Raw genomic sequence first — 12,439 nt, forward strand, 5'->3', positions numbered from 1 at the left:
ATATAATGTTTACGTTGCTTATTCTGTTGCCGCTTTGCCATATCGCTTAATTACTCTCCTCATTTCTTACCAAGTCCTCTGAACTCAACTCCACTTTGAAGGTTATGTGTTTCTTTCCCTCCTTAACTGGTTGGATTTTTATTTTTTTAATCTCTCCGTACTTCATAAAAAGGTTCATCATGCATTCCTCTGTTACTTCATCGCTTACGTTCGATATGAACAGCGTTTTGGTTGGCTTGCACGCGCCCTTTATGTACTTCGCTTGGTCTGACAGCTGCACAGGAAAGGGCGAGAAAAAAGAAACAGGTACACATGTGTTTTCTCGGGTTTGATAAGCGGCCATACAAACGAGGTGCACACACACGAGTATATTCACATGGTGCACTTTTCCAGACTCGTCCATCATCCCTTGGGGCCATACCAAATGTCGCTGATCGTAGCTGCTGAACGTTTTGGCCTTGTACGACTCTACTTTTTTGTGCTGTGGCGCAATACGAATGTCTAGAATTTTCGAAAAGTGGAGCTCCAAAACCTGGTCACCAACTTTCGCGTGGTGCAGACACTCCTGAGCTACTGAGGCGAACAGATAGCCCCCGTACTGAATGAGCGCGCAGTCGGGTTTATCCCGCAGGATTTTTATTCGAGACACGAAGCCGTATACGCTGAACAGGTTGAAGAGCTGTTTGGAGGGGGGTAAAAGGGGGAGGGTGCCAATGAGTCGTAACGGTGAGGTGCACCAATGAGTCATAACGGTGAGGTGCACCAATGAGTCATAACGGTGAGGTGCACCAATGAGTCGTAACGGTGAGGTGCACCGATGAGCCGTAACGGTGTGGCGTAAAAAAAGGGACCTCTAAATAAATCTGGGCAAAGTTCATCCCACCGTTCGGACCAGACATATATACATCCGCGCGGAACATATTCACACGTCGCCCACGTCTCACCTTATGCACATCCGTGTAGTCCTTCGGTATGTTGTAACAAATCAGAACCGGCGTTTTGGAGGGGTTCTTCGCGTCGAAGTCGACTAGCTTGAATTTCCTTTCCAGCATGAGGTACAACTCGGAATCGTTTCCCTTCCCTGTAGGAGCGAAAAAAGAAAAAAAGGGACAATTTTAATGAGGGGCTTAATACAATGTTGTCTGGGTCCCCAATGGGGAACAAGGTCAGAGGGAGAGGCAGACAGCAGCTAACGAACAAGAATGTGGTGTGTCTCCATTTCGACCGCCACGCAGTTCACCGCTAGGCAGTCACATTTCCTCCCCTCTTACGTGTCGGGGTAGGCAGCACACCGTGCGAGGTCTGGAAATTCAAGAGGTTCTTATTTTTTCCCAGGTTATCCGCCGTGTAATCCCGTGAGCTGGCGTTGTTTGCCTTGACAACCAGCTCCTTTAAAAAGGAGTACTGAATCTGTATAGTGTTACAGCCATCATATATGTTCCTGTTGTGTAGCATTTTGATGGCTTCCTGTGCAGTCTCGATGTTCTGAAATTGAACTAAGGCTTGATATATTAGCGGGTTTCTCGAGAAAGTGATGACTTTTTCCACCGTTCCACATTTGCTAAAGAGATAGTATATTAAGTCTATGTCGACTGGATAGTGCATGTTAAGGATAGACACAAGGATGACTCTTGAAGCTTCGTTCTTGTTGTGCTTGACCGTTTTTTTATTTGTGCCTTCTGGAGCATTGTTCGTGCCTGGCACGTTGCCGCCGCTGCCCAGATTGTTTGCATTTCCGACAATGGGACCACCAATGGGGACGCTAATAGGACCGACAATAGGACTGCCAATCGGGCCTCCAATCTGGCCGGCATTCGCTGCGGCGTTCGCGGCGACGCTTCTGCTTTCGTACTCGTCCAAGTTCTCCTTATTAATGGCGGCAGCGCCACTGTCGTCACTAAGATTGGACAGCTTGACACTCACGAATGAGCCCTTGATCTGTGTCGGGTGCTCATCAAAGTAGTTGAAAATAGTCTTGTTCAATTCATCATCGTAAAGCTTCACAATAATCCCATCCCGATCGAAGACAATTTCTGGATTAGTATTTGTAATAAATGGCCTCATAAAGGATTTGATGTCCTCCTCGTCGGCATCTCTGGGTACGTCTTTCAGAACAAGGAATGTGTTGACGCAGTTTTTTTCCTTCTTGAGAAATGGCATTCCGGTGTACTTGGTGCCCTTTCTTTTCTTACTGTCGCTGGGGAAGTATATGTTCGGAGGCTGGCTGCTCGCTCCGCCGTCCCTGGGGGCCCCCACGCAGCTGTTCACAACGCAACTTCCCCCTACCACGCCTCCGTAGCCAAATTCGCTCATCGTGGTAACCCCCCCGTACTTGGTGTTCTCCCGATCATTGTTCATATTGGCATCAATCAGGGTGCTGCCTAGACCCATGCCACAACTCATGTCCGCGTTGTTATCATTTCCATTCAAGTTGTTATTCATGTCGGTAAGAACGTACTGCTCTTCCTCCTTCATTTCGATTAGCGAATTGGCACTCATTTTGGACGCGCAGTTGTTTTCGTGAAACATTTTCTGGCTTTCAAACGGGTCATCATTGCTCATCAGGTATCTCTTCACGCCGCTTTTGTTTTTCTCGTTTTCGTTTTCGTCATTGGACAGGGTCCTCTTATTCATCTTTCCTCTACTCCTTTGTTCTGGAATACTCCTAATTTGTAGCTAGCCCAATGTGCCCTTCTTCTGATAAGCGACGTTGTGTTTTTTTTTTTTCCACACTTGATTATTCTCACGCGAAGTGATCTACTGCGCGTTTGTAGAAACGGAGGAGCTACGCCAGGCACTCTTCTTAACCTTTGACAAATATGCAGGCGTGGCGGAAAAAGAGGGGGGGATATGCATACAACTGTGAACATGTAAACGGGGAGAGGAGGGTGTTAACACGGGAGGGAAAATGAACGTCGACCTGCACGTTCGTAGTTGCAATCCCCCGTAGTCTCCCCCCCAAAAAAGAGTGTCCGCACAACTGCACCAGCGAGTCGTTATATGAGTAGTAGGGCTGGGAAGGGAAAGTGACTCTCCAATGAGAAAGAAAAAAACACGCAGTCAACTCGGAAGAGGTTCCAGATGGGGAGTTAAACGAGTGTACAGTAACGTGACGTCAAAGGGGAAAAACAAAAGGGTACGCACAAATGGGAACAACAGAAAGTGACACCACGCTGAACAGCGCTGGACATATGCAAGAGCATTCGCTCGCTCACGCTAGCTTAGGGACGATGTCGAAATGCACAAGGCGCCAAGCGAACGGTGGGGCAAAAAAAAAGAAAAAAAAAAAAAGATTCAAATATGTATGCATACGTACGCGGCTTACGGATGTACGCATATATGAGTTCCTTGAACAGGTAGTCCCATACGCACGTAAATTGCACACATAGGTTTTCTCTTCCGCTCTGGTATTCGTAGAGTTGCGAGTGAAAAAAATGAGGCGACGCTAAAAAACTATGCAGTGTTCGTGTAACGAACAGGTTTATCTCATTTGTTAGTTCGCTCCGGGGAGCAAACGGGTAAGTAAAACGGATAAGTAAACAGGTAAGCAAACGTTTATGTGATCACTTAACAGGTAAGTTAACCGATGAGCTAACCGATGAGTTAACCTCCCTGTTGATTGCTCTTTTAGCTACTCTATTTTTTTTTCTATTCTCTTTATTTATTTTTATTTATTTTTTTTTCTATTGCGCGACATGGGAAACGATGAGAAGGAAGGGGCGATCTATTTTCGTGACTGCTACTGAGCAGTGGTTTGTAGAAAATAAGCATAGCTCGGGGCATATGAGGAGGGGAAAAAGGGTGCCTAGTGGTATAGCTTTTCCCTCAAATAAAATACCTGCTTGCGGGCTGCTGCTTTGTGTTCTCATAAACTGGTGTCACGCAGAGAGGGTCGTTTCCTTTTTTTTTTTATATTCCCTCCACCGTAAGAGCCCGTATGATGCATGTTTGGTGCATAGTTATACGAGTCCCCAGCGTATGGCTATAGAAGAACTCACGCGGGAACAGCGGATTTTCGCCCTCCTCCCCCATCCCCCAGAAATGTACATAAGTATAATAGTATATATATATACATACGCAGTAAGTATGTACTGCTGAACGTATTGCCTAATGTATTAACCGAGGCGTATTAGAGTGTTCCCCAAGTGGAGGAGACGCATATTCCAATTTACAACTGATTTTTCCCCCCAGGGGAAAAAAGGTACTAACACTAGCGAAAAAAAAAAAAAACAACTCGGGGGAGGAAACCCCATCCCGACTTCGTACAAAAAACGAGTGTTCAAAAAAAAAAAAAAAAAAAGAGAACATGACTGTGTGGTGTTGAATGCGCATGCGTGGAGTCTCTCACGGATGTGCCTACCGGACGCTCCAGAAAAAGTGGAACCTAACGGGGTAAAACACAGCGCGGGTAAAGCATAATAAGATATTTAGAGTAGAATAGACTCGACAGGGACACATTTTATTCCTCTCCTTTCAAGTCCCCCACCTTTTTCCGAAAAAGCAACCTGCCTGTCCATTCGTCTCAAGCGCTCCTAGTTGGGCCAGAGATTGATACCCGTGGACGATACTCAAAAAAGGTTTAACACATTTTTATGCCAATATCTTTATGACAACACCTTCATGCCAAAGTTTGAGGTAAGTGCCCCCTGCATATGCGTCATGAAAAGGACCCCGTACAGGTGGAATCCTTTCTTAAAAGCGGGGATAGAGCGATAATGCACGATCAGAATGGTTATAAGCGCACACATGTGCAATTATCTTCATCCACGTGGGGGCGAATGTTGGACGTTACCATGGGAGGCATTTACCATGATAATACCCACTATGTAGGGCCGTTTGCGCGCAACAAGTGAGGGGGCACTGTGCCGGACAAATCCCATTTCAAATGTAGGACCTTACCCGAAGGAGTTTCATCATCGCTGCCGCACATCACCTGGAATTCGTAAAGATGTATACTTCTCTGGGGATGGGGTTTTTCCTCCCTGTGAGAAGATGCACCGTAATATATACTATTCCGGACCCCCGTGGTTCCTTCATATGCCACCCTTCTTTCCCTCTGCTCCATGTAAGTCCCCCTTTTGACACTTAGTCCACTTTCTGCAGGCCCTTCCCCAAATTGGGGGTGACAAAATTAGTGACAGCACTGATGGTGGCTTTGTCAATCTGAGAGATTGGGCACCACTTTGGACAAAAAAAAAAAAAAAAAAAAAGGATCCTCCTCTGACTTGCACACGGAGGGACACAACAGGTTACCTACCCTTACCGAAGACCCGCGCGAGGGAATTTTCTATAAACATATTTACGTTTTTTCCCCATCGTGAAAAATGAACGGGGGGATAACAAAGGTGACTTGCAATGACTGGGGAACGCCTTGATGCATGGTTCCAGAGGAGTGGAGAACAAAATGGTGGCAAAAAGAAGGCGCAAAAAAAAGGGCGCAAAAAAAAGGGCGCAAAAAAAGGTCACACATATGCGGGGTCACAAAATGGGACATAAACAGGGGCTCCTATGCCGGGAGAAATCCCCATCGACGCATGCACAAAACAGGGATGTGGCCAAAAAAAAAAATAAGACACACACGGCATAGTTAAACAATTGGGGGAAATCTTCACGACGGGGGGACGTGCTCCCGCTGGAACAAGACAAAACATGTAATAACTCACGCATGAACGGCAAGTTTATAGTTATCCACCTTGCGCAGCCTACACTTCCTTACGACTGTCTGTGCATTCATAAAAAAGGGGCGTTCTCACTTTTCCTTTATTCCTTTTCCCTTTCTGCACCTCCGGGTCTACCTTCCATTTGTTACAAGTGAAGATAAAAATGGGGTCTCTTCATGCTGGGTAAGTATACCACCTTCTGTGATGCGGCTTCGGGGCGCTACCTGCTGCACATGGGGGCATCTTCGTTGGCGCCCAGGCTGTCGATAATGCTGCGGGGGTGGAGAACAGAAGGTGCCAATGGAGATGTTATTACAAGTCGGCTGTGGGAAGAAGTACGCGTCGGTGAGAAGTACTCAGCGGTGAGTGCAAGGCGATGCGAAGTTTTCACACACGTAACGAAACGCGACGCGCGCCGGATGCTGCACCCTTGTCGCGCCGTTTCCGCGCCGCCTCCGCACCTCTCCCAGCAGTACCTCTTGAGGAGCTTCCTAATAAGCATGAGCCTCTCCTGCAGAGCCACAAGCATGTTCTTGTTGTGCAGATAATACTTCTGGGGAGAACCCAAGTACAGGTTCCTACTGGCCAGAGCCTCAGTCTCCTCTACGCCAGACCTGCTGTGCATCTTCTTCTCCCTCAAATGAGGATCTTCATTTAAGAGTATCCTCCTGTTCAAGTCAAGATTTGCCAAATTGACGACGCTCTCGTTTAGCTTCCCAATTTCTTTCCCCACAAGGTAGCTAAACGCAGAAATGTTATTAAACATATTTTTTACAAAAATGTACGAATTGGTTTTTACTAAGTCTGAATGGTTTACGTCCAACTGTTTGAGACACTCCTGAATCCATTTCATTCTGAAGTCAGCTTCTTCCATTGTCAAGTTTGATGTCCTCATAAGGGATTCACATAGAATTTTGCTTATCCCTAGTAGTACTGGTTGTGTTAGAGACAACCTCTCATTGAGGAGATGCTTAACATTGAATCGACGACACATCTGAAGCAGCCACTGAGCATTTGTGTTCCTTTCGATATCGATGGAAAGAGCTAACGTGAATGCTTGGTTGAGTTCTCCCTCACTCAGTAGGTGGTTAATTCTCCCTTTGATAAGAATATCTGAAGTGTCGTTATGTGGCTTGGGGGGGAGGTAATCCTCTTCTTGTTTTAACTCCGCGATGGAGCTGCTACTTGTTCCATTTTGGATATCATCTATGGACCTCTGGCTTGGATATGCGTACTGCCTTTCCCCGTTGGGGTCATTCCGGCGACTTGCTCGTTCGCTCCCCTCATTCGGGTAGTCGCTCTGCTCCTTATGCCCTTTGTGATCGTCCCGCGGGTCCATCTCCTCCTCTTCCTCTTCGGAGCTGGCCTGGTCGTCGTCCTCCTCCTCTTGCTGCTCCCCCTCCTCCGCGGCGTCTTCTCCCGACGCACGCAACATCGCATGGTCGAGTTCCCCGCCATCGGCCAGCTCCATCATGTGGGCCTTCCCAATCCCGTTAATATCATCCCGCAGGTAAGAAATCTGCTTATACATATTGAAGGTAAAAAGCTTCATTTCGTTTTGCAGTTCCTCTAGCTTGTTTCTAATCGAAATTAGCGTGTCGTCACTTTTCCCTCCCTCGGCCTTCTCGCACAGCACTGCCTTTTCTATGGCATACAATTCTTTACTTATCAATTGCTTGTTTTCTGTTAGCAACGAGTTTAGCGACTCTTTCATTGACTGGAATCCCGTGTTGTAAGCTTCCTTCATTCCAGGGATTACACTTTTGGCGAACTGAATTTGAATCTCCGATGAGATAACAGCGGGCATAATTTTCTTCACGGCGTTTTGATGCGCGCTATTAAAGAAGTCCGCCATGTCTTTGTTAAAAGAGGGTGTTGTGTGTCTTTTCCCTGCTTGTCCTGTGACCCTATCGTGCTCTACGTCGTAGTCTACGCCATTTTCCGTGGTAGCGCCCATTTGATGTCCCTCCCCCTCTTCGTCCCTGCGCCCGTGCCGCACATCCTGCAGTGCCCACCTCTTCAGCTGCTCGTTATTCGCCTTTACCGACTTGGCGAAGGAGCTCTTCAATTCATCCGACATGCACGATAATGTCTCCGACAGTTTGCTCGTCACAGTGTACATGCCTTTCTTAAAAGCGACCATTTCGCTTATCAGCTTCTCCACCTTCACTTCATACCCGTTAGTCTTCTGTCCTCGATGGTACACCCCATGGCCGCTCGCGCAGTTGCCACAGTTCACGCCCCCGCAGTGTAAGCGGGCGCTGTGGGGATCGCCCCCTTTCAGTGTATCGTAAATCTTCCCGACCGTGGTGCCAATGGACAGAATCTTCGCATTCATATTTTTATTTCCATTCCTCAGGCTGGTCATTTCCTCCATCATTTCATTCATCCTCCTGTTACAATTGCTAACCAAGGCTGCCATTTCTTCGTATGACTTCTTTTCTCCTAGATTAATGCTTCCTTCCAAGTGAGCCTCCCTGATTTGTCCCTGAGCAGCGGCTTCCTTCGTGAGGGTTGCCACTCCAAAGCTTCTAATTTCCTTGTATATAATATCTGCCATTTGGTCGCTGACCTTTCTGCATATCTCGCTACACATCTGTTTGAGAAAGTCATCTGATGTTTTTGCTGCCTTTGCTGCTTTTGCTGTTTCTGACGTTTCTGCTGTTTTTGCTGCTTGTCCCTCCCCAGTAGGGTCCCACGGAGTGCTGTTACTCAAGGCGGCCTTAATGCTCACCCCTTCTCGTTCTTTATAAGAGCATTTGTTCAATGCGATTATTTCATTTTCTTCTTTTTTCACCATCGACTTGGTCTCGCTATCTACCATGGGAGTTCCTCCTTCCGTGGGATCCCAAACCAAGTGCTCCCTTCCACGACTTCCGCAGACCTCGTTACACTTGTCTGACTTGTTGTTACGTTTCAGTAATGACACCTTCAGTTGTTTTTCCTTCTCCATTTCATCTTTTCCCTCGTTCAGGAGATCCCCCTTGTTGGTGTTGCTTACTGTGGGGGGTGCCTTCGCGCAAGAAGCTTTCGGGGAGGCTCGCTCCGCTGCTTTCTCCTCACATGTGGAGGGGCTACTTTTAAAGAACCCTAATTTCTGTAAAAAGGAATTCAGATTTTTTTCCTTCTTCCCGCCCCCATCGTTCTCCTTCTCATAAGGCTCGTTGTGCTCTATGTCTTCCTCCAGTGGAACCTCCTCTGCGGCGGCTACCTCTCCGTCATTAATGCTGTGTTGACTGTCCAGTTTGGGAATGTTTTCCTCGTCCGACTTCTCCGGATGGTCCATCTCGCTGGGCTCACCTCCGTCCTCACATTCCATAAACCTCCTCAGTGCGTCCTCATGTGTCGACATTATGATGTCAATGCTGCTGTTATGTTCGACGGTTTTTTTTTCTTCCTGTTCCTTAACTTCTGTTTTCGCCTCAGCGTGAGGGGAAAGTGGTATGTCAAGGGATAGCGAGTTTGTTTCTCCTTGGGGGCCTACGCTCCTTCCTCCCTCCATAGAGGACAAAAGCGCATCAGGGTGGCCCTCATTTCTGCTGCTCCTATGCGATGTTGTCGGCCCTAACCTTTTCGTGATTTCTACTTCTTCATCCTTTTTCTCTTCTTCCAATTTTTCGAAATTTTCATTCATCTGCATTTCTCCAATGGGGTTCTCGTTCTGCGGGGGGGTTTCCTCTACATAAAAATTGCTGCCTGCACTTTCAAGGCCCTCATCAGGGGAGCCCCTGACAGCGGCTGCATCTCTTCCACCTTCACACACCTTCTGCTGGATCTTTAATTGCTCCCCTTTGTGCCTTCCGCTGGTCAGGGCATCCACATGCTCCATTTCGGGATGACCCATGAATTGTCTCTTTGGTGTATGAGCTCCTTCTTCCGCTGCGTAGGATGACTGATATGCCTGGAATGCCTGGGCTGCCTCGTCGCCGTGACCCTTTCCCATAAGATCCTCTAGCCTCTTCTTTATGGTAACACAGGCTTCGTCACTGCCCGGGTTCGCATCACCGTTTGCGATGGGGATTCCATCACGGGTAGCTATCACGTCCGCACTGGCATTATGAACAGGGGGAGGTGTACCTATCGTTACTTCCCCCTGCGTCGTTATGCTTGTGTCGACCCCTCCCCTTTTGAACGAAGTCAAAAATGTCATTTCATCCTTACTCATAGACTGGACGGAGTTTCCTCTTCCATGTGGTAGGGTAGCAACTTCCCTTTGACTCTGATGCCCACCGTTGGTATTTTCTGGGAAACCTGTTATGGCCCCCCTGCCTGTCACTGCATCGGGTGCGTGCTGACTTCCCACCCCCGAAGTCATTATCGCGTTTAGGAATTCCTCATAGTGAGCTATATTCTTCTGTATGTTCACAGTTTCTTCATTTTCCTTTTTCATATCATCAGGTTGGATCTTTCGGCCAGGGTGCCCTGAGGAAGAGAAAGCCTCATTGTTCGCCCTTGTCGCTTGGTCTCCATTAGCAGTGGGCACTTGTTCCCGCGTCGTACCCATGTTGTCAGATTCTTCTTCCCGCTTCGTACCCTTGTTGTCGAATTCGCTTCCCCGATTAATATCCTTCCTTTTCGGTTCTCCTTCCCGCTTCACTCCCGCCTCCGTCTCCCCATCAGCAGTGGCGGGGATGGCACTGCCACCCGAAACGTCCCCCATGAGGAGTGGAATGGGAGCAGAAAAAGACTGCACGCTTACACTCTTCTTGGACGAATTAAAAATAATGGAAAACATGAAGAGGTTAATTATATTTAAAGACGAAGAAGACACAGATACGTTTAACACTTTGGAGAACTTAAGGCAGCCGTTTGTTTTGATTAATCTGATGGAGCAGAGGGGCAAAATAGACTTATTAGCTAGCTGGACAAATTTGGGAGGTATTTTAAAATCTAGTCTCTTTTTATTGAATATTTCGAGGATGAAGATCAGACTCCTGCTGGTGTCCGCCATGTGTGAGAAGTCCTCACGGTAGGAGATGTTAAAAAAGACAAAGAACTCCGAGGGATCCACAAAGAGTTCAATGTTTTCGATGCTCACGTTATCTCTCTCGAGAAAAATATTCTGTACGCTAGACTCTCTAAGTATATCAATACGCTCCGTTGTGTCTCCTCCGCTGGGGTCACCTTCATTATTAAACGGGAAAACAGATATGCAGCACGAGCTGTGGAAAACGAGCAGATAGTAGGTGCTCTGGTTTGTGCCATCATCACGTTCGTTGGCTTCAAAAAAGCTGTTCAATATGTGCACGGAGGATATTTCCACGTCGAGGCAGCTTCGGCTGTACTGATCGATTCGGCTGTGTGGATCGCCTCGGCTGTTTGCCTCACTGTGTTGAAGTCCCACCGCATGATCCGCTGCATCCCCCGTCGCTTGGGCGCCCCCGTTATGTGATCCCCCCGTGTCCAGCATCGCTTTAACCGTTTTCAATTCCTTCTGGAGGGAGCTGAAACCGACAAGGGTAAACTTGATTCCCTCATTGCTGTGCTGTAGTTTCCAAATGATTGCGTAGTGATTATTCACCAGCGCGAGGAGGTACTTTCCTTTGAGGCTCAGGCAGTAGGTATTTAGCATCGTCTTCTCCTCAGTCGCGGTGTTTTGCGACGTGTTGTCCGCTTCGATGCCTAATTGATTGTTTGCCTCCTTAGAACCCACGTAGCTGTACCTGCGCATTATCGGTTCAAAGAGCAGCGTGACAGCGCACCCGGCCACCAGCTGGTCAGTGACATCCACCTCTTCCTTCGACTTTTTCCCAGTCATCACGTTCATCAGCAAAGAGATGCTCCAAATGTACAAACAGTTGTTATGCCCAGTCAGAAAAAAATTGTCGCTCTTGGGTAGCCAACTGGCCTTTAGAGGGAAGCCACTCTTTAATGTATTTTCAAGACCAGCATTACTGGAGGAGGAAAATGTGGTCCATGATGATGATTTCTTCTGATATGGAGGGAAATTCAAACAAAGGATTAAATCCACTTTGTACTCATTAATACTGTATACATATAGATGTCCCTTATTGTCCAAGAGAAGGAGACATTTTCCATTTTCCTTATTGAACGCTACATAGACTACCTCATTGTCGTAGGGTAGCTTTATCCTCGTAGTGTTAACACCATTCTGATTAATCAAACGAAACTTTCCATTTTTCAGGGCGTAGCAGACATTCTTCGAATTCACGTCTAATATTTCTCCTTCCTTTTTTATGATTTCTAATCCGTCACTCCTTATTTTGGAGATTAAATTTTCATTCAGGGTTAGTAGGTTCGTGTTTTTTGGTGGCAGGTTTTCTATGGCACTCACTATGCTCTTCGTTTTTATCCTAATGTTGTTTGTTTGGAAGGCTCTGCGGGTGTAGTTTCCCTGGGCGATTATTTGCCCGTTTATTTCGTGCTCTTTCATTTTGTGCTTCTTCCACTGGGCTACCGCGAATGCAACAGGTGCGTCGGAGGGGCCACTCTCTCTGCCCCACGTAGATACTTCACCCTGCCCGGACGCAGCGTGCACGTATGTAGATACCTATGCACGTATGGACCTACTGGGGTGCTATGACTTTTTTTTTTCCACGTGTCTCCCTCGATCGACGCACGATGAGAGAGTAACCCGCGAGACGCTAATTAAAAATTTAAACAAATGTGAGCGAAGCGCCCCCCGGAGGTGAAACAAACTCAAGTTGGGACAAAATGGGACAAACTGACTCCCGTGGGGAGAAACTCATTCCAGTTGGGACAAATTGGGGCCAACGTTGCCTGCGCTATCTCTGCTCTGCGGCATATGCATCTACATA

The 12,439-nt window shown here is 47.3% G+C and overlaps 2 protein-coding genes across 2 annotated transcripts; both read right to left on the reverse strand.

The window, feature by feature from the left end:
* Nucleotides 1-46: 46 nt before the first annotated feature.
* C922_03249 (hypothetical protein) lies at nucleotides 47-2,634 on the reverse strand (the record flags this gene model as incomplete). Its single annotated transcript, XM_008818841.1, has 4 exons — nucleotides 47-274; nucleotides 422-679; nucleotides 945-1,081; nucleotides 1,272-2,634. 4 exons carry the CDS (start codon nucleotides 2,632-2,634, stop codon nucleotides 47-49), a joined length of 1,986 nt encoding a protein of 661 aa, XP_008817063.1.
* A 3,246-nt stretch (nucleotides 2,635-5,880) lies between these two features.
* Nucleotides 5,881-12,054, reverse strand: C922_03250 (hypothetical protein; the record flags this gene model as incomplete). Its single annotated transcript, XM_008818842.1, has 2 exons — nucleotides 5,881-5,932; nucleotides 6,122-12,054. 2 exons carry the CDS (start codon nucleotides 12,052-12,054, stop codon nucleotides 5,881-5,883), a joined length of 5,985 nt encoding a protein of 1,994 aa, XP_008817064.1.
* Nucleotides 12,055-12,439: the final 385 nt, after the last annotated feature.

This window comes from Plasmodium inui (genome assembly GCF_000524495.1).
Source record: "Plasmodium inui San Antonio 1 unplaced genomic scaffold supercont1.13, whole genome shotgun sequence".
NCBI lineage: Eukaryota > Apicomplexa > Aconoidasida > Haemosporida > Plasmodiidae > Plasmodium > Plasmodium inui.